This window comes from Opisthorchis viverrini (genome assembly GCF_000715545.1).
Source record: "Opisthorchis viverrini unplaced genomic scaffold opera_v5_276, whole genome shotgun sequence".
Taxonomy (NCBI): domain Eukaryota; kingdom Metazoa; phylum Platyhelminthes; class Trematoda; order Opisthorchiida; family Opisthorchiidae; genus Opisthorchis; species Opisthorchis viverrini.
In genome coordinates this window covers 74,796-97,751 of record NW_008751931.1, presented here as the reverse complement: position 1 = coordinate 97,751, position 22,956 = coordinate 74,796, and the positions used below count along the sequence as shown (strand labels likewise).

Sequence of the window (22,956 nt, the reverse complement as noted above, 5' to 3'; positions counted from 1 at the left end):
ATTTCTAATCAGCTGTGGGAATGAGATGCAAGGTTTGGATTGCATCCTCTTGCATTATTTAGTGCGCGTTTTGGTTCCAGCGCTGTGAATAAATTATAATAAAGTTGTTCGACGGATTTCAGTGGTCAAATATAAGCCAGTAGTAGAACCAACTTTTACGGATAATCACATTCCAAAATAACGGAATGGATATACAGTCTTTTTCGGCTAAAAGTTATTCCAGTTATGAACGAGAAAATGTTCAGTGAAAACTCACGCATCATCAAAACTTCCCCCATTAATATTTACGTGCACTCTAGGTCTACAAACTCTTCAAAAATTATACCAACTAAGATATATTATGACAGAGTTACATAGAGCATTTTCGCAAGGCAAGCCGACAACTCTAAGAAATATCGTCTAGTTCAGGTTAGGAGGGAAGCAAATATATATCCTGACAGCACTGTTCACTTCCGTTAAACTTCCCTGAATGAAGAGAAATTGGGTTACAATGGTTACTTTCCTTGATCGAAAAATAGGTGGCCACCAGAAGAGTCCCAGCACACTGTGTGCAATCACCTAATCATTCGCCTGATGCTGAGTCTTTATTTCCTTATTAGAATACGGTGTAATACATGAGAGGTGGAAACCGGGACCCCTGCTAACTCTTAAGTGCTCCGTTAACACCGGCTTGGTCACTGGTGGATGCTGTCCCTCATCCAGATAGGTAGGTGTCTGGCTAGGATATTCATGCTGCGTAACCAGTTGCTTATATCTTTATGCCATTCCTATCCAGTGCACAGTTATACATAGAGAGCTGTTAACGTTAGGTCCTGTCATTTGATGTGTATGATCGAATCAGCAGAAGTGGGAGTATGAGTAACTCAATCATGTCGGGTGACCTTTATTTCGAAAACGATTCGCTGAACCTCTAACCATTCCAAACTCGACGTTCCAGCTGAAATCAGGTAACGGTTCACAGACATTAACGACGGGCACATATCAAAGGTCGTCACATTTTTAGACAGATCAGTATTTTATTGTTTTAGTACATAATCTGTTCCTGGCAGGTGTATGAACAGTACACAACTGATGTGCGCAGTGAAAGTCAGTAAAATCTGCCATGATATCTTCGGTCCATAAAGAGATTTCATTTTCGACCAGTCTGCAAAGATGTATACAGCCGCTCAATAGGTGGATTTAACTACCACGTCGGCCGCTGTACCTCCAAGCATAAAGTTCGGGGTTAATCCCAATCAATCTTCTAGTCACAATTTACAGTGCACGGCCATGAAGCGCATGCGGTCTCTTAAGGTTATTTGACGCAGTTTATATCCACGAATGATCTGAATTGCATTCTTCAAGTCCGTTAGTGAACTGCCTAGGACCCAACTTGGTCGGGGCCAAAACACGCATGGTGATTGCAGCCGACTAACGCCTAATGACAAGAACACGCCAGTCAGATAACATGACGCCCGACCCAACCATCGTTATCGTTCGCCCTCACCAAAAGGCAGACATTACTAAAAATATTGTCCACCACACCCGAAACGTCGAATTTATCCTACCGCACCGTATCTTGATCCCAACCTCCCGGTATAAGTTGTTTTGGTTGCTGTCGACGCTGTTATCGTTTTTGTGATAACAAGTTTTAATTTCACGACTCATTATGATGACAGATAAGCCGTTTAGGTGAAAATTCGCAAAAAGAATGGTCTACCTTGAAACCCATGAGCCATCGTGCCATGATAATTGGTCAGGATTTGATACCACTATTCGCTTTGCATAGAAATAAGAGACCACTGGATATTGTGACATCGGTTACAGTGAAAATACCTCTGAGAGAACATAATGAACGAGAAAATCATTCGTTTGAGTTAAGTGCTTCTACTAAATGTCTGTACAATCTGGGCCAGACTACCTCCTTGCCCGAGTGACTCCTTATCAGGGCGAATCAGCTTTATCTTGTTGAAATGTCCAACGCTTAGAGCTGTTTGTTTACCAGTGGATGATTTGTTCGTTAAAAGCCACTGAATTCGTGGTATTTAGTTCGTTCCGCACTATACCGGTTTCGAACCAGGATAAGTTCGGCACGAAAGTGGATTGCGATGACACCTTCTCCTGCTGTCTGATTCCACATGTATTTGTACGCTAAAGTAAACATAATGCGTGTGTACTGCAGCCACGTCCCTTTTTTGCGTCTGTTGGCACGTCTTGGGCCATCTGTGCTCTACGGTTGTTGTTGATGTTGAGCGGCCTATGTAGCAATGAATGCGCTTACATATACTTCGCACCTGATGGTCCTTAAAGTTCAACATGCATACATGAGACTGTTTTCAAAATATCCGCTTCGAAATTGGCATCACCTGATTTGGGTACCACCCTCGCTTCAGATGTTGCGAATCTTATATTTTCTTACTTCAGTGGTCAGCAAGTCAGCTCCCAGAACTGTGTCATGACGTTAGGTCACCACCATTGTTGACTGATGAACCGCTATTGCACGGTGAAAGGACGTCCATTTTTGAAGTGTGAACATCAACTCCGCGTCATATATGATGTTTTTTCCATTCACGGTAGCCATGGTCAACGTATGTTAATTCTTAAGGCATTCCCTAAATCCAATAAAGTATTATTTTTTGAGTTTTGTTGAAAATTTAGGAAGAGGTTGGCAAATCGCCCCTAGAGAACACAAGAAACAATCGGTTCAGGAGATAATTGAGGCATAGTTATCCACCTGCTCATTATTAAGATATTATAGCAACCAATGATGTAGCTTCAGCAACTTGCCAGTCACGTCGCAAATGCATAATGAATGCTTGAGCATCACACAACGTCGAGGTATATCCGAATATTATTTGGCATGTTTAATCATTCCCACATTCGAGGATAGACTGTGACACTAGAAAGCCTGTAACATAAACCAGTGTCCATCGAAGCCCAGTGCACAACTGCCTACAAGAGATTCTTTTTCGGAGGAGGTTTATTTGGCACCTGTAACGTGCTACTTCACTTTGTTGTATTGCCGCACTCACTGCCAGAATGCACGAGACGCTACTATGGAGTCCACCTTGATAGATGAGAGTAAATTATAACATGTAATCCGAGGTAGCAGACACCTGATAATGTCATTCGTGGAGGCAAACCCACCGAATCAAAGGTGTCCTTGTATGGTTCGCTACTCTATGTCACTGAGTAAAGTTGCTGGTTCACAAAACCTATACAGCAAACTATCTAAAATTGTGTTATTCGATATACCCAAGCATGCGTGAGTTCTACAGGACTCATGGTTTAAAGAATGATGCTAACTCAACGCATCTTATTAACCTCGTTTCCTTTTGAAGGAAGCTTCGGTTTTAGACCTCCTTTCACCTTCACAACAACATAATCACCACACTGTTTTCGTTTCGAGTGCGGGACCCCGCACTTACTTATTCACAACTGTCTTTCGTCTTTCCTTTGTGGCATCAATACAAGTGGCTCGTAGTAAGTTTGGCTCAAATTGTTCCCCTAGCACTGCAAGCCTACGTTTCAAGCGCGCTACTCGACAAACGAACTTTACATATTCTGTAACTTCCCTACTACAAAGAACGAAGATGATACCAATTTCTAAAGCATTCGAAGTATGGGACGAAAACAGACTCAATACTCTGGCGTTCTAGAAGCACTGTCAGCTCCCGGAAGTTTACATTTCAACGCTTGTGCCCGTCTGATTGCGACCAAACAACTCAAGACGATTAACAGGGTACTTGCTAGCTAACTAAATTCTCTTATACCGTGTTCAAAATTTCTCAACAATCCAGAAAATTACGCGTACAATATTTCCTGGTACGACTGAACCATAAATTGCTGGAGACATTGTCCTGGTCATAAATCTAGCCACAGCGATCTTGATATGCACTTTGAAGGTGAGCTATCTAACTAAGTTCAAATGTAAGACCACGATATAAAACAACCAGGATTGGCATTAGTCAGTTCCTGTCATCAATGCCCAAGCATCCGTTGACACATGGGTGCGTTGAAGCATTAAAACGTCCACAAACCAACCATAAAACGCTGTTTTCCAGGGCTGGTAGAAAGGCTGGAAGCGTTTTAATGAAGTGAGCAGACTGTAGTAGCAAGAGAAGAAGCACTCTTTTGCACTACTCAAGACGTAAAAGCAATGGGGGAACGCAACTGAGAAGATTCCATCGCCGTTGCCTGAAGCAGATAGGGCTCATCGATGCTGATAACTTCGACAGCATCGGTCCTATTCTCTGCATGATCAGCCGAAAGTGAGGTCTACCAATGCGATCACATTTAGTTACTTTTAATTCCCCACATTCTTCGATGGTAAACTGGCTTATCAGCTTGGTGGGACCTATTGAAAGGGAAATAATCTGATGGACATACACAGTCTCGTCTGGAGGGTCAAACAACTAAGACTGGATGGTCACTACATGTTCTCTCGTGGTCTGGTTTCACCATTCACCAATCAGTTACGCTTGTGAGTGAGCTGGCAGAGACGTCGAAATCATTATCTCAAACCATAAACAAATTTTACTGCACCCATAATGTGCAATCCAGTTTCAACAACTAAATATACTGAGTGAGAGATAATGTCATACTTGGACACTGCATGTTTCTCCATAATCAACCTTGGAGCCCGATCGCTAACTTCAAAAATGCAACAATGCACGCTCCATTGCCGTCAAATAGATGACATCGCGGAAGATAGTATCAACTCCATCGATGAATTGAAATCATTCAATTCTCTCAAATTTACCATTCAGTTTGCTCCAAAACGTTGCCACGACGGCCGACTGTACTTTTTCGATGCCGATTTACGTAAGGAATGGAACGGGAGTACACAGCACACAGTATACCGAAACCGATTATGGACAATTTTAGCGGCGATATCCTATCTAATACCGGGTTCAGCCGAAAGCGTCGAAGATTTGTTCCAAGGGCCGTCGATTTAAAGATCTAAAATCTTGGACTCATTGTAAATCTATGCACTTTTTGAACTTAAGAGCCAGTTTGATCTGAATCTTCCATTTAGAGGGACACATTTGCTATCTTGGTTACCAGAAGGCTAATAGTTTTGATCGATCCCAAAAATAAGGCTTTACTCTACGCTTGAGATTCACTTACACCCCGTCACTCGGGTTTCAACTGAAACACAGGCTTTCAAAGCGCACTCATTTGTGTGCCAGTGGCGAACCTCGTTTGTTGGTCCCACGATGAGGTATTTTACAGACAGAATCAAAAGAGAATATAACTAAACTCCACTGCGGCATGAAACATCACTACGTCCGGCCGAGACGGATAATTCTACAAAAAGAAAAATACCCTTCAAGACATCATCAGATCGACCAAGGTAAGTTGGCCCCATAGACTACTGAGGCTGTCTGAATCCAATTAAATATCTAAACTCTACTATTTCTGTTTCATCAGCCATTGGATAACCTTCCTTCCTCTCAAACACCAGCTAGGTGGATGTTGAGGCATGTTCTCTTCTCAATAAAAGGTGTTTATCTCGAAAAATATCTGGCATCATTCTCAGTCCGGGATGTAACTGCGACGTCGCATTGCCTCCAAGTTCGTTCCTAACTACCACCTCATTGGTTCATCTGACTTCACCTTATCTAACTCCGCCTATTAGCGATGCCTTTTCCAGCCAAACTTCATGACCAACCAGAAGAGTAAGTGTCAATCTACTGGATTATTTCTGCGGAACTGTTGCGTTCCTAATTCTTCTTCCAAAGTTGCCAATAACTGGACTGATATGCTGCTTGACCGCTAACAAGGATTCAGGCGCACCCGGCTTCTCTAGTGTCGTGCGTGTGATAGTCTGCCTCGAACTCTTTCGATGAACAGAGTCTGGTATCACTAAACAAGTTCGAGGAGTTTTGACCAGGACCGGAACTAGACAGTCTGGATTGCAAGATTTCTCTATAGTGTGGACACCGTTCCTGTCTTGATAGAGTCGCATCAGGTACCTACAAAATCAATAATAGTTTTCATCATTTAATTCAATTCGAATCTGTACCAATAGCATCCACCCATATGTACTTTTAAGATCCATACCCTTGCTGGCGATTTCATCCTTGAGTTCCAACGCTCATTCATCCCAGTTCTATGACGGCCAATCGCATCCTGAACACCGAAACTGCAAAAACCTTTGAATATAGTTGATCAGCTACAACTGCGTTCAATATAAAGCTCCCTCCTGCCGTCGTGTTTCCTCTGAGTTGCAGCGGTGTGCCATTCCCAGCAGTCTTGTTCCGTCAGTGGTAGGTACTTTCTCCCAGTCGCTCATTTGTTGAAACCGCTTTTTCAGAACTGTTACCGCCTTTCCAGGTTTGAAAATACTTCATTTTACCTCTAGTTATTCTTCTGTACCAAGTGCGATTTCGGTCCGGTGCGGAGTGCCATTGTCATGTTCGGAGAACGACTGCATGCTTTTCTTCATTTAGGATAGACGAGTTCTGGGAGAAGGTCATTCGTATTATCACTGCTCCCTCCCTAACCAACAGCCTCGCATCCTTTGCCTGCCACAGAGACCCAGAATCTCCTTATTCATTCGGTCGCTCCTACATTGGGGTGGCCTATGTTGTTTACTCCCTACAACTGACAGTCAGGCATCTCGTCTTTTTCGTTCTTTCTTTTCGTCGAACCATCCACACCAAACCTCTCGTTTTCAGTTTTAGAACGATGATTTTGCATCCTATCTTCCCCTAAATCGCTGGATTTGGGAATTCTTTAACACCTTTCACATTCCTCCATTCATCTGTTCTCGGACGTTTCATGACTCGTTAACACGCTTCTAAGAAAATCACCTTAAATAACCTAAGCTATTACATTTTCCTGCAAATATATGCAGGAAGGCTCAATTGACCGATTATTCTTCCACTGTTCCTCACGACCACGTGTAATAAAATTCTAGGAGAAAATGTAAAGGTTGCAAGGAATTGCATATTTTTATCCTCGGAGAGTCTTTTGCTTCTGGTAATGACGAGAGAGCATGAATCTGACAGGGTTACTCAAGGAATATTGCGCTAATGTTTCACTAAGTAAGGTAGAATATTTGGATACACACTAAATTTCATTTTTCGTGATGCTTTTATTCCATATTTGGTTTCTGTGTCATCACTCCATTCTGCATCAGTTTGTGCAAAAGGAGTCTTTAGGACACAGTAAAGTCCTGACTTTTGCGATTAAATATGCCGTTTTGAGAATTTTCAACCTCTGCAAAATTTTGCACGTGATCTGTGCCTTACAGCCAGCACTCTTTGGTTAACCGAAATTTGAGAATTCAATTTTAAGTCGTGCTTGCTGCATTTATTCGTATCAAGTAATCGGGTCAAAGGAAATCAATCGACTAATCAGTAAAAAAAATCCATAGGTGTTCCATCGCAGTCAAACTGGTTGTTAGTGTACTCCATCTCCTTCAGACCAGTCAGTTGCACCCATCAGAACCACGTGACCACTTTGGACACGGTGAAACTGGTACATGCAGCCAGTCGGTACGATTAACCTGTTTGATTAGTACACTTAGAACAAAATCCAAAAGAAGCCAGCGTCACAATAATAGCTTCATGATCGCTCAGTTCGCAGGTGTGATTTGGTTAACCAGTGACACTTTTACCGAATGCTCTGAGTCAGCTAAAGTTCTTCTCCGCAGTATGACGCTCAATAAGCTCAAAATTCCAAAGAGCTGTTCTCTCGATTGGTTGCTGCCACGACGTGGCAGCCAGTGCCATCAAAAATGGCAGCAAAGAAATATTTACCAAGTCTCAGCTCGACAAACTGCTATTCAAGTTTATCGTGACACTTCATTTGCAAGTGTTCTAGAAGAGCCAAGCACCAATTTTTTTATTCTCGATGAGTTGGCATAAACGCACCATCGTTTAGCGGCTTTTTACAGTTCATCTACTCTCGGTTAACCTGCACCCATGAGGTAATCTAAAACGTCATTCATTCTAGTGGTCAGCAAGAGCGAATACTTATCGGTTTACCAGACCAACTTTATATACAGTGACTAGGCCACTCATGATCACAGCTAAATTTCTTCCGACCGATTCCGAGTGACTTAAACGATCTTTGTTCCACTTTCCAATCGAAATGTCTGAATCAATGGTGATCGCTTTTCTTGAACCAGGATGTTCCAACGACTTTGCATATTTGCATGAAATTAAGTTGCATCCAGAAATGGGCCTTAGGGTGTCCCCAATCCGGGTAGTGTAAAACTGATATGGTGACACACGCGAGAGGTACGCGAAATTTCTGTTTCGTTATGACTTCGGGCAAACAAGTAGATTGGGATTTTGACATCCAGGGCCAAATACATCAAGAAGTAACTGGAAGATTAGGTAGGTGAATAATTGCGTCAGTAATACATATATTCTGATGGGTTGTGAAGCTACGAGAATAAAGAGTAGGCAGTTTTTCCCAGTATCCGGGATGTCCGGAGTTACCGACAAGTAACCATGGCCGCTTCACCCTTCTAAATGGATCAAACCTGTTAGCTTTTACTTCCGCTGTGTTGATCGAGGCGTGTTCACTTTACTTAAACGTTATTCACAGCTCCCATCGTGCGTGATGCGATCAATTGACTGACACCATTCGCCAACCGACTGAAAGTCAGTGGGTGGCTTAATGATCCCCGTATTTTGAGCATCCTTCTCTGTTGTGTGAGTTACATTTTCCTCTGAGCAATAAACCCGTGAAAACTTGAACGATGCGTTTGTTTCTATCTTCACATACAACCAACTACCTGAGTCCATACCAAGGATGAAACTTCTGAATTATCTAGTATGCATATGGTGAGCGGCTACAGCAGCCTACCACTAGCCCCCTGTCACAAAACATATAAATGATAGGCTAATGAATCATAGTTTGCGGTAAATCTTTTGTCTGAACTTACTTCGCGTTTGAAAGTGGCCACCCAGTTAACACTACTGAACCATTTGTGTTGCTTGATATCATTTGTACCGTTTTTCAGATTGCCGAATCTTCGAGTCAAGTCAGCCTGAAGGAGATTTCTCACAAGATCTTTGGCCTCAGCTGTGAAAAACGGCGTAAACTTGTACTGTAAATCGCAGATGGGGAAAGGGATAGAAGAAGAGTTGGTAATAAGTGAGAAGGCTGCATCTTCAGCCCCATCTTGCGATACAGTCACAAAGTTTCATCCGGGCATCATACTCAGATAAACCTCCGTACTCACCCTCTCAAAGGACTACAGACAGAGAATGCTAAAAGTGTCCCTAGGGGAAAAGGCATGATGACGAATGGCGAAAAATTACATTATTTGAGAATAATTTTTACTCGAGACAGACAATAAAGGGCTAAAGTGCTTATTTTACTTTCTACATACAACAGGTCACTTTCCTCTGTTGGAAAGCCCTCATAAGACATGAAGTCGCTGATACCCATATTCTGTCACTTGGTTTGCAGTGCCAATAACATGCAGTTTCATTATATCTCGTTTTAAAAGTCCAAAGCTGGCGACGGTGATCCAGTGAATTGGACAAACGACGGTTGTTACACCCAGTTATTCGTGGTAGAAGATTGGGCAAAAATCACTCCATCATATCTTACAACGTGTCTTAGCGAATACAGTATAGGTGGAAAGATTGGCTGGCGTTCGATTAATCCACTCACGAAAACGCTGCAGCTGTCTTACTGTCTATCAGGCTACTTTTGGTAACGATCAGCTCATGTGCCTATTCTGATTGAAATACTTACGTGAAGACCACTGCTGGTCGAATAAGCATAATGCAGTAAATTGAATTCTCAGTTATCTCGTCTGCTATATTATCCACTCACAATAAACAGTGAATTCTGCACAAAAGGCAAACCATTCAACCCCGAAAGCCGAGTTTTTCAGTCGTTCTTTGTTATCCATAGTTGTTTATTCTGCCCCTCATATTAACCTGCAATTCTTCCATTCTTTCAGTTCCTCGCATCCGAATAATGGAACCTCTTATCTCAGACAGAATCATTTGATCGGCACACGCCCTGAGAGCCGATTGACAGCCTGTTCAGGATAAATTGATGCAAGCTATTTGTGGAGGTGTTGTCTATTTGCAATCATAAGTGAACTTGTTAAATTGATGGAGATAAGGATGTCCGTGCCAGATGAATAAACAACAAATCCGAATAAGGACAACCAGATCCTCAATCAATCCAGTTTTACAGCAAGATCTTATCTAGACTAAAAGGTACAAATGAAACGCCACATTTATTCCACGGTGCATATATCCATTCACGCCGTGCTCGCTCCTGGATAATTAGGTCTAAATGAAAGGATTTTTGACGCAGTACTATTTGTGGAGTAAAAGTTATATTCACCCCGGTGTAGCTTTATGGTGTCTCTCATACTGATCTGGCCCTATCTAAACATTCCACCTCCTTTCGCAGATCTCTTCCTTCTACGACTCACCGACTCCGTTCCAGGTCAATGTATGTACAGTTGTAGATATTGTTAAACATTTATGCCTCTCCAACTTATCAGAATATTGGTCAAACTTGAGAAAATCAGTGGAAGGAGGTCGGATGAAGTACTAAAAATATGTCCCTTGCTACCTTGGGCCTGAGCCATTTAATGGGCCGATTTTCTTCTGCTCTATTTGGACTAGATAGATAAAATTTATAGAATGGGCTTTGAGGTATCATCTGATTCCCTGTCTCATGAAGTATGTTGAGGTAAAAATTCTACATTTGTCTCTGATCGCAAAAATATTGTGGATTAAACGTTGCTGTACCATAACGTATGGATCTTGAAAGCCAAGCGTGCTGAACAGTGCCCAGTGTGTTTTCAAAGGAAGCTTTCAATAACACACACAAGATGCTCGGAACTATGCCACAAGTGCTAAAGTGTCTTCCAATCATGGGAAGCACGATCATATACGAGCTGCAGAATGTTTGAAAGTTCGGAAAATCAGTTTCAAACACAGCAACTATAACCCTTGTGACCATTTGCTGTAAACCTATTCTTCCGCATAGCACCGTATAATGAAAAAAGAAACCAGATAAATATCACCCGTATTTCGAAACTCAGCTGCAATTTTTGAAAGCTGGCAAAATATGGTAACATGAAGAAAAGCATAACTGGTTTGTCGACCGTCTTCTTGATCGTTTTTTTCTCCTACTGAAGAGAGCATGTATTTAAATAAATCTGTTTCCTGTACAAGTGGGAACATCCAACACTTGTATGTCTTCGAGTGATCATAAACGAGCCAGCAACAACATGAAAAACTCACGCCTTTTGGTATATAGTCTACGGAATTCAGATGAGTGGCCACTACTCTACCGAATGAACAGCGAATGCTTAAATATTTCTATATTCGCTTTGATGTAGCACCACTTATAATGTTAACGAAAACTACTGAACAGCCAGCCTCCAATTTCACCCCCTCATCATTTTTGGGGAACACAATATCTATTATTCTTATTTAGTACTCTAACACCAAACGTTCACGTGCGGCGAAACACTCAAATGCAAACCACTGCTAATGGAGTGGTCAAATTAAACCATCGATTAGGGTTTTTCCGATTGGGTGTCCCATTGACGATGTTTATTTGACCATTTTTTGCTCTTTGTTTAAGTGAGCTTCTTCTTCTGGAACAACCAACACCAAGAGAACTGATCCTAAAATAAGGATCCTAATGGCTCACAAAATGGACCCGATTATTACGTGATCTGAACTGATTATACTTGATTCGTTGGAGAATATGGTATAAGGGTCCGTTATATACAGCATTGCGGAAGTGAAAATTAAATTTTTGGAAGCTCTTTTTCCACCACAAGTGTGGCCTTATTGAAGGTCAAAAAGATTTTCTAATATCAGACAGATGTGTTGTTTATCTAGGCTTACTTCGGAACGCAATACCTAACATTCTGTTTCGTATCCGTTTTAATCGACTTTGTGCAATAAGGTGCTTAAGTGTTCAGAGCGTTCCTATAACACGCTCACAGTTTCGGATCATCTATGCCGAGCAGAATTCCCCCAGCCAAGATGCGTTCCAACTAGAATGGATCAATCAATGACATTTACGGCTCACTCGAAGCATTCATTTACAAACCTTGTTAGATCTTACCACAAGGCAAGCATTCGCCAACTAGCAGCTGGCAGAGTATGGTGCAGTGTCTTCCACTGCAATCAGATGGAGAGGATATTTATTCTCCGGATCACACTGTGTGGTCTTGGCAGAAGATTAATAGAAGACGGACACCAATTCCGTTTAACTGACTTCATTTGTTTGGGTGTCAGCACGATAAACGTGTTCAACAAACCAACTGAAAGACTGTCAGAGCCTTAAATCAAACTGGCGAAAATGGGGATAGCGTTTTGTCATCGCCCTTTATGTCCTCTTAGGTTCCGGTATCCTTTAAGTCCGTTATTTTCCAGTCTATCGTGTTTCCATCCTAACCAACACTTCAACCAGATTTTTGTTGACGCTGTGGACGAAATCGATACTGACCGCCACAAATGATCTAATTTTACAAACGAAGCCTCATTCACACAGGTATTAGATTTCTTATAATACTCACAGCCTGCGCGTCTCTGCGAAGCACAAATCAGTCTACGGTCTTGAGTTCGTAACCGTGGAGTTGCCGTCTGATATTTGAGAGTATATGCCAGAAGAAAAATGAGTCACAATGTCTTGTTTAATGTTCATTAATTGCTTTCTGGTTGCAGGCGTTAAAAAATAAAGTGAAAGTAGAGGCACAAACAATCGCTTGTTTGGAGTGTCACAAAGACACTGGCCGTGATACGACAGCGCAGTGCAACTCGGTGGAACCTACTGGTATAACCGTCCCTCGTATGTTTAGGCTCCCAAAAAATGTACACACTTCGCTACAACCAATTCGTTAAAGCCACCACCTGATAGTTAGAAATGTCACCAGAGGTTGTTGGTCAACAGTTTTGCGTTCAAAACCTACAGCGCACACTCGAGTTTGTAGGAGCACTTCAAAATGTGCATGTCATAAACAGACACATGCTTCCATTGACTGTACTCTCCTTGTCTGCCAACGTAGTCCTTCCGAAATCGTTTAATGCATCTCCGGTTTTACCACCAACTTTAGCATTTCATCACTCACCCCACTAAAAGAAATCGAAGAACCACAATTCTCATTCAACGATAACATTTACTAACAGGGAGATATAGTTGCAATGAGCTCCGCACTCGATCTCTCTGACAATTCAACTTTCTTTAAAACCATAATTCAACTGCTGTGCAGCCAACTAGTTTTAAGACTACCAGTTGGCTTATGCACTTCACCAGGAAGGAGGGGTTCACTGGCAATGTCCGGCTTCATTGGACAAAAAGCGTATATATATATATTTGCCCCGTAGAACGGTTGACAGTCTAAGATTATACTGTTGCCGATGCAGCTCTCAAAAAAAGCCTTACTAAGTTGCAGGCGGTCCCTGACAAAATCATTCATTATGGATTAGTTGTTCGGTTGTAAGTCGATGCACAAAGAACTCTTCAGCACTCGCATTCGACGATCAGTATTGTAGAAATCATCAGATTATGACCACTAAATTTCCTGCTTCCCAGATATACTTAATGGTTAAGCTGAAGAAAAACATGCATTTGAATCGATAAGACTGAAAGGCTGTTCGTGCATACAGTTGCTGCTCTCTAAAGATGCCCAGGAGTCAACCTCATCACGAAGCTTCGTACACGTAATGTGAACGTCATACAAGCATTAAAATATTCATGCTAAGCCCTTCAATTTTACTGCCTTTACTTCCTTGACATGTATTCTCAGTAGCGTATTCGACGCAGAAACTGCCCAGTAGCGATATGTGGCAAAGGCGTAACAGCATTTTTGAGTCTCATAATAGCTTGACTAACAATATCTATAGCGCAGTTTTGGGGTCTGAACTTTACAGCTGCAGTAAAAAGGCTGTTGTCAGTTAAGCTCAAGATGGCGCCATCAGGTGAAAGGTATCTGAAAGCCTGGACAGCAAAGGTCAAGATAGATGATTTTTTGTATATATACATATGTATATATATATATATATGGATCGTGGAAGAAACATCAATCTCGACCTCCAGTTTAACTTTCTTCTTTAATTTTATCATGACATTCACTGCAGAAAGCCGGGAAAGAATATTGCAAGCACTCTATAAAAAGGGCCATATTTTTGTCGTAAGGAACCATAGGATTTCTGACGAGCTTGAAAAAATTACACTTTGCAAAGTACACCATCGTGTGCGATAATTAATATGCCTATCAGGCGCTTGATATCAAAGTAAATATAGACCCTCTTTACTTGCACTTCATCGTTATAACATGAAGGAACTCTAGAAAAATATGTGGGCAGCTGCAAATGGTTAGTTCTTCCGGTTTCTGGGAACCTGTGACAATAGCTATACAATTATGACATCTTCACTATGTCGAAAACACTGGACATTGAAATTGCTGTTCTGTTTGTCTCAGACCCACTCATTGTTTTGAATACCGCGGCACTGGCGTCAATGTTTAGAGGTTTCACGAGGAAGGATTACAAGGTGGTGATTGAGACTTCGGATAAATTCCAGTTGGATGGAAAAAGATTGACAGTTTTTTCCGCTGTTTTACTGGGCGTGTCCGGTTCATCCCAAGAGAAGTAGTTTGATATGTGCGCATGGAAACAGTCGTTCCACTGATTTTAAGGCAAACCATTGTTAGCGTTCAGTTTTGCTCAAACTGACACTAAGTTTTTGCATATCGACTAATCAAGGTTCCTAGTGGAGTTCGATTGGCTTGCAGAAACTCGGGGCCATTAAAGGTCAAATAGCTTTGAAAACTACTACTCGCGTTCAAATAGATTCAGGTATTTAAGTTCTGAACTTCCGTTAGAAAAAATCGGCCACAGTGTCATATTGGTTATGCAGACTATGAGCCAGAAACTACAGTTTTTATCGTGAATGTAGGTTGCATGTTCGCTGAAAGTCCACACGAGACTTGCAGAGTCAATTAACGTGTAATGTTGAAAGCACCGGCCCCGAATCGAGACACTAATCGATCTCTGCAACTCACATTCATGTCAGCGCTTCTCATTCCCCATTGAATTCACGCGCCATTTATAAATGGCTCACTCCTAGAAAAATGAGATGGGCTTTTGCTCCGGAAGGCTGAATGGATGGACCATTCTCCAAGTGGAGTCAACTGCCTATTAAGGTCATTTAACAGCTGTTGATCAGATGTCTGTTGATCTGTTGATCTCTTCGCTGAACTCGGCATCAACATATTGACATTAGTCGAGGGAAGAGACATCACTGTTGTGTTTGGGTGCAAGCATACAGCTCCTGAAGAGTGGCTGTCATCCCTTGACGTGACGGTCTGTGAGATGGATGGGCGGTCAGTCTTTCTGCCTTCCCTTGAGTTAAGTGGTTATTCTTGTGCCTTTTATTTGATGGCCTCTCAGGAAGCTAAGTACACCACAAAACGGAGGGACATGAGTCATACTCTCATACATTGAAGATGTCCCCCAAGGCTTATGAGAATACGTAATACGGCGGCCACCTAAAAGCTTGTGACCACCTTGCAGGAGAGGCTATCAAGACCAGATTGAAAGAATGCACCTCACAATGAAGAGCAGTATCACAGGTAAGATTGAGACAAACTCTTCACTGACTGAGGAGAGAAATTTTTCACACAACCAATTTTTCCTCGTCCGCGCGCACAAAGATCAGGCAGGACACTAATTCAACTGTAACGATGTTCAAGTACTGGTTCAAGCAAGAAAGAGGAAAGAACGTGAGTTTATTGAAGTATGGCGGCCCACCGAAGACAAAATCATTAAATATAACGTTTCTTCACATAATTTATCAACCACAAAGGCTATGGGAGCACCTGAACTAAAGCATTCAGAACTGTAAAATAAACCTAATGAGAAACTTGTAGAAAAGCCCGATTGAAAAGAAATAATCAATTCGATTTGAATACGCACCAAAGCAGCAAGTCAGGGAAACAAGCTGAAGGCATCCAATTAACCAGTGGGCGAAAGGATAAAGACCATTATGATGAAGAAAACGGGGCGGTACAACCAACTACTCAAACTACACAAGATGAGACCAAAGCGATGCAAACTGAGAATCAGTCAGTCGAAAGGAGAAAAAAGCTGGTAAAAATCGGATGTACCGGGTTGCCAACCGAATCAAAGGAACACATGCCACAGTTCAACACAAATAAAAAACGGATCAATGAAAACCATCCCTAAATTAGCCAGTCGCATCCAACGTTAACGGACACTCTCCAAACGCTAGGCACCGCACACAGGAAAGAATGTACTGTCCACCTCCTCGTTTGGTGATGAAACTCTTGCAAGTTAACTGTCAGGCTCGGTGAACAGGTTAGGGGCCACCTGGTCATCGGCCGGCCCCGATACTAAAAGATATTTCGACACATTCCCAAGTTCATATGAAAGTTGGCAACAGTGTAAAACGAAAACTGTTTCATCCGGTAACCGTGCAGTGTGCGATCACCGACCAGCTCTATCGAATCCCCTCGTTCCAGTCCGTCGCACTGTGCAGCCGACTTCAAATGACATTTGTTGAAGTGCGCAGCTGGACGGCACCCACAGTAATCTGAGATGCAGTGGCCGACTGCAACACTGTTCTGTGAAGCGGTTTACTGCTGTGATCAGACACCGTTTCAAACTGACATACGAACTCGCTACTAGCCTACAAATATAAATACCACTTTTCAATGGCCCATATGCGTATCTAGGGTGAATGGTGAATCGTTGGCCTTGCTTCATATTTCAACGTCCCAGAACAAATCCCATGTACTTGCGACCAATGCATGATGGTCAATTACGGGAATCGGGTAGCTTTGATGCGTGAGCGCCACTGACTGCGCGATTGGGCCATTTCTGTCCCATTTCTGGGCCGCTAACCATTTGTGATTTGCCTCCTCGCGTCCTCATCCAGACAGGCGGCAGTTGCCGACCCGACTGATTTTACTGGATAGTATTTTCGTACTTCGTTCCAGGTCATACACTGTCCATCTGTCAATCGCTCCTAATCAAGATAGGGCTGGGAAAGAAAAGCTTTCTGACGCAAACGGTCTCCTGGATCACGGAGTACGTGTCCTAACCAGCGTAGCCTATGAAGCGTGACTAGTTCATTTATCGCGAGAGAGGTCCTTCATCTCAGGACCGTCTGGCATACCTTAACATTACTAATTTGACGTTCCCACCAGACCGGACCAATGCTTTGGGGACACCAATAGTCAAACACTGACATCTTCCGTATGTCCTCTGCGCGTAATGACCACGTTTCTGTTTCATAAAGCAGTACGGAAGTGTAAACTTTGCCCTTGACAAACAAACTGACGTCACATGTCACGCGCAGTAGGTGTCTGAGGTTGGCAAAAGCTGCCCTGGCCCTTCCGATTCTAGTACTTCGTTCTCATACACTGTCCATCTGTCAATCGCTCCTAATCAAGATAGGGCTGGGAAAGAAAAGCTTTCTGACGCAAACGGTCTCCTGGATCACGGAGTACGTGTCCTAACCAGCGTAGCCTATGAAGCGTGACTAGTTCATTTATCGCGAGAGAGGTCCTTCATCTCAGGACCGTCTGGCATACCTTAACATTACTAATTTGACGTTCCCACCAGACCGGACCAATGCTTTGGGGACACCAATAGTCAAACACTGACATCTTCCGTATGTCCTCTGCGCGTAATGACCACGTTTCTGTTTCATAAAGCAGTACGGAAGTGTAAACTTTGCCCTTGACAAACAAACTGACGTCACATGTCACGCGCAGTAGGTGTCTGAGGTTGGCAAAAGCTGCCCTGGCCCTTCCGATTCTAGAAATAATCTCTTCTCCAGCCGGTCCACAGGAATCTATGCAGCTGCCAAGGTAAACAAATTTACCTACCACATCGATTGGCTCACCTGCAAGCATGAGGTGCGGGTTTGATCACACCCAATCTTGAAGCGTCACTTCACACTTTGATGCTATGAAGCACATGCCAAACCACGCGGCGGAGTTATTTAGGTTATTGAAAACCGTCTGCATTTGGGAAGAGTCTGAAGGAAGGAGAGCAATACCGTATGTGAGATAACGTCCTGGGGGCATTTCGACTCCCGGAGTTCCAAAGACAGGCAGGGATATTTCAAGAAGCATATTAATAAAAAAGTTGGAGTGGAAAGGTAGTAGTGGTCTTTCACACCACTGGAACTTGTGAAATCAAGTGAAAACTTCCGTATACTTGTACGCGCCCACAGGAGTTCGCATACACTGCCCTCATAAGGGATATGAATTTTGAACGGACATCTCTGATCGCCGGAGACTGCCAAAGTTGTTGACGGTCGACAGAATCGAAAGCAGCTCCAAATCCAGAAAAAACAACACCGGACATCTGAAGGAGCAGCGCTGTTCAAGCATTTGTCTCAAAGTAAAGATATGGTCGATGGATCCTCGACCAGGACGAAATGCAGCTTGATTCTCAGGAAACTCTCTCCCAATAATCCATCAATCTGCGCCGGACAGCACCCTAGATTCGACGGATATTATACTGGTATCACAGTGTATTTCACATGACGCTCTTGAGCCCTTTTTGAAAACTGGGTGACGGGCGGGGAGCTCCATTCGGCTGCTATTCTGTTTTCGTAGTTCTTATTCTTCTGCAGTGTGTTTGTCAGACTGCTCACCAGAACTTCACCACCTTTGAAGAGCGTGAAGCGTAGACCATCTTTGCCAGGTGCCTGGTGCGCTTCAGAATTGAAAACTCACGCCGGGTTTCGATTGCTGATGGTGAGTTGGTGTCAACGTTCCTTTCGGACCCGCTTGGTTCTTGCAGTGGACCTGCTAAAGGAGACCACCTGAAGTGTTCCTTCGAAATCCACCAGCGTTCTCTGCCATTCTAGCCGGATCAGCTCGATACTCTTCAGCTACTGAAAATTGTCGAAGTTGATGAACGGAGCTGCTCATTTTTGGCACACTTAATGCTGACGGAAAGCGAAGTGCTAGGTGGGCCCGCACGATGGCGTGGTCAGAGTCAAGTTGCGTACCCCTAAAGGAACGACAATCCTTACCGGAGACTCCATCGGTATCTGATAGCCACATGGTCCAGTTGAGTCAAAGACTGTCTTGTGGTAGGTGAACTCCAAGTAACGTGCGTTAATCTTAATTGAGTCGGGCAACCGCACAGCGCAAAGGCGACTGTTCACTCGGATCCAGTCTAGTGCGGTGATTTTAGCTTCGAGGCTGAGAGTAACGCCCACACCGTCGCTACCACGAGCGATTGCGTCACGATCACCTGATACCCGAGGAGTGAAATGTGAAACATCTGGGCTCGTCCTAAGCGGTTCGAGGAGGACGACCTAAGTGGGGTCTTGTATGCGTGGTTTGCAGACACAACAGACATCAGCGGAGAGATAGTGGATAGCCCAGGATTTTGAGTGCGTTTCCGCGCAGCCAGGGGGGTTATGTATGAACGTTATCTTCATTCTCTCAACGTTAGTGAACACGAACGATGCAAAGAAAATGAACTCGTTATACTATTGCCTTCAGAGTGTCACCATCCTTCCGGTGAACGGAACGTACAATAGCGGTTTCAGCTGGCAAAATAATCCTAACTTTTGATACCCAAAATGTAAAACTATCTAATTTTTATTTAAATATAGCTCCAGTAAAGATAATCCTTCAAAAAATCACCGAAGATCTCTTGCTTGGTAGCACAATTTGTAGGAGAATGTTTCGCGTTCTACGCATAGTCAAACTATTCTGTGAAAGGCAGTTTTGGTGTGGAAACCTTTAAATTCAAAGCATAGCGATTTGAAATAAGATGTTGTAGTTGCCATGGGCAAACTTTTTCACGAATTTCTGAAATCAATTTAAGCACAGTCTGACTTTCAGGCAAATTGTCTGTGCTGCGTTAGCTGTCAGAAACAGTCGGCTGTCTCCTCTGTTAGATTTGACGAATGAATGAAGCGAAACTGAGAATTACTTGAAGCCTTAGGTGAATTGCCATCTATCGGTAGTCAAAAGTTACCTTGTACTTTCGGTGCTATGCTACGAAAATACGTTTTTCACTCCACCAACTTGTCAATCAGAAGATTGAAAAAGCTGGCTAAAAAACAAGCAAAGGGTAGGTTCACCTCACCCGACTACATTATAGGGATATGTTGCACAAGGTTGGTGGGGTACAAATTGTTCACTGTAGATGCGTCAAAAGGATTATTTAACGTAGATATTGCGCAATCAGTACACACTCCGTGGCCAGAGCCTGCCATTTAGGTGAAAAATTTACAATCTGGTTTGTTGGAGTATTGCAGTACTGACTGGTGTACCACTTCCTAGCAGGGACTCCAACCCAAGCCTGTTTTGATCTCATGCGACTAGGCTTTTGTTTGGTTCTAGCACTCTAACTCTATCTGTTGGCTTCTTATCTGTGCTTCTGCTGTGCTGACAAAGCGTCAGCGACTAGATTTTTAAATTGCGGTGCATTCTTTATGGCACTGCATCCTTAGAGTAGTCTATAACAGTGTCAGCAATTGTCGATAGCCCACTTTCTGATTCACTAAGAACACTGTTGATCCAATGCCGCTTTCGGGGTTGCACTCTCACACTGGGAACCAAACAAGCTGCCGATTATTCTTAATTGCTTAGCCGAATGTCCCATCAGCTTCAATATCTGAGAATTTCGTTTCCGTCAACAGTCGTATTCCTGAACACATGTCATGGAACTATTTGAAGCTATAGCTTGGATCCAGTTAAGCAAAACTCTCCATCTTACCAGCTTGTTTTGTGCAATCCAAAGCCAGGCTAAGTGTTCTTGTGTACAGAGCCACTTTGTCACTTACGTAGACCGCTGTAGTACTGACTGTTTGCTCCAGTATACAGCAATAACAGTATCATGAATAGACTACTATTTTTTTAACCAGTGTTTCTGAAAAGTTGTTTTCGTAGCTGGGGATAACAAGGATAACATCGGTACCTAAATAGTCATTTATTTCTCCACCACCAAAACTACAAATTACTCCACACCACGATTATACATGCAGTTGTGCCATCATAAAATGAATATTAACAAGACAAAGGTACATGTAAGGTGCAAGCTGTGTTGATTCACATGGTGCTAGTTAGGTCTCGCTACACAGGCTTACTAAAGTCCTCGACCGCAATTCAGGCCAAAAACAACCATTGGTACACGCTAACTCATTGACTGATCGATACATGGTTACTAGGACACTAAAACTATCACACACTCAATGCTAAATGAGTAACTAGGTGTTTTTAGAGGGCATACGAATAGAACTGCTTGAGAACTCGTCGTCCCTGGTTTAGAAATCCGTACTTGCAATTCCAGATTTGCACATAAGCCAACTCACTGATAGTCATCCTAATCTGATATGTGAATAGCAGGTTTACAATTGGGTAACTTAGACCGGAAAAAATCTAGCAAGTGTCCCACCGCAACCTCAGTATTCAGTGGAACGCAGTATTCAAAATTCTCAGTATTCAAAAGAATTACGGTTAGGATGCATTGGCCACTGACCTAAAATTTATCCACCTGGGAACTCGAGTAAAAACGTGGTTCAGGATACCTGGCGCGACGTCATTACAAGGCAAGAAGTGTTCCACGGAACCTAAGCTTGGGCAGCTCACATGTTGGGTTTAGTTTCCGTAATGATGTGAGCACTCGTTTCAAACTTAATTCATGAAATTTACAAATACACTCATTTGCGAATCAATTTGGTTCTCATGGGCTACTCAACTGAGTTTTACGTTTATGATATTCTCTGACTAAAAATGTGATGAACAGAAGCCGCCTCATATTTCACTTGGTACGACATTCAAATTATCGCAGTATATTTTCAAGGAGGAAACGACTCATAAGGTTGCTGAATACTCTTCGGCGGCCCACGACTGGGTTGAAGTAGAACATAAGGTTGACTGGGGACTTCACCTACCCGATGAGGCCCAAAGGAGACGAAACCGGTCGTGGGTTGCCGAAGAGTTTTCAGCAACCTTGTGAGTAGTTTCCCTTAATTTAGGATGGTCCTGTAAACACAACTAACATCAATATATATATATATATATATATAATAAACTGTTTGTTATCAGCGTCGAATATATTGCCTTCCGAAGACATTGTGCTGGGAATTTTTCCGAACGATCACTCGTTTCAAATTCATGAAATTTACAAATACACTCATTTGCGAATCAATTTGGTTCTCATGGGCTACTCAACTGAGTTTTACGTTTATGATATTCTCTGACTAAAAATGTGATGAACAGAAGCCGCCTCATATTTCACTTGGTACGACATTCAAATTATCGCAGTATATTTTCAAGGAGGAAACGACTCATAAGGTTGCTGAATACTCTTCGGCGGCCCACGACTGGGTTGAAGTAGAACATAAGGTTGACTGGGGACTTCACCTACCCGATGAGGCCCAAAGGAGACGAAACCGGTCGTGGGTTGCCGAAGAGTTTTCAGCAACCTTGTGAGTAGTTTCCCTTAATTTAGGATGGTCCTGTAAACACAACTAACATCAATATATATATATATATATATATATAATAAACTGTTTGTTATCAGCGTCGAATATATTGCCTTCCGAAGACATTGTGCTGGGAATTTTTCCGAACGATCAAAACAATTCTTAACTCAGATTAGGTGTTAAATACCGCAACTCCAAACACACTATTCTAGTGGCCAGAGATACCGGTACTCTCTTATTATACCTGTTTTTAAGTGATACTAGAGAAAACGTTTGCCGTGCATTCTAGTCATTGACGACGTCAGAAACAAATCGTGGCAAAATATACGAGGAAGTACTGCCGCTTGTATTCACGGTCAAAATTTTCCATAAAGCTCTGCGCGGTCACAAATTAATCCTTTCAACTGCACAGATGCTTTCTCTAGGCACTTTCTACACCCAGCTATGCGAAGTTGTGTTGCTCAGTAACGATTTTGAATCACCGTACACATCAATATCTACCTTCGGTCCTGCCGAAGTAAGTTGTTTTAC

The 22,956-nt window shown here is 42.7% G+C and overlaps 1 protein-coding gene across 1 annotated transcript in view; it reads right to left on the bottom strand.

The window, feature by feature from the left end:
- The window catches only part of T265_14825 (hypothetical protein), a gene marked incomplete at both ends in the record, with an annotated part of 57,359 nt that overhangs the window by 676 nt on the left and 33,727 nt on the right, over positions 1–22,956 (bottom strand). The window contains 1 exon segment of the mRNA XM_009175457.1: positions 8,885–9,049. Within this exon segment, the coding sequence (XP_009173721.1) occupies positions 8,885–9,049 (165 nt within the window).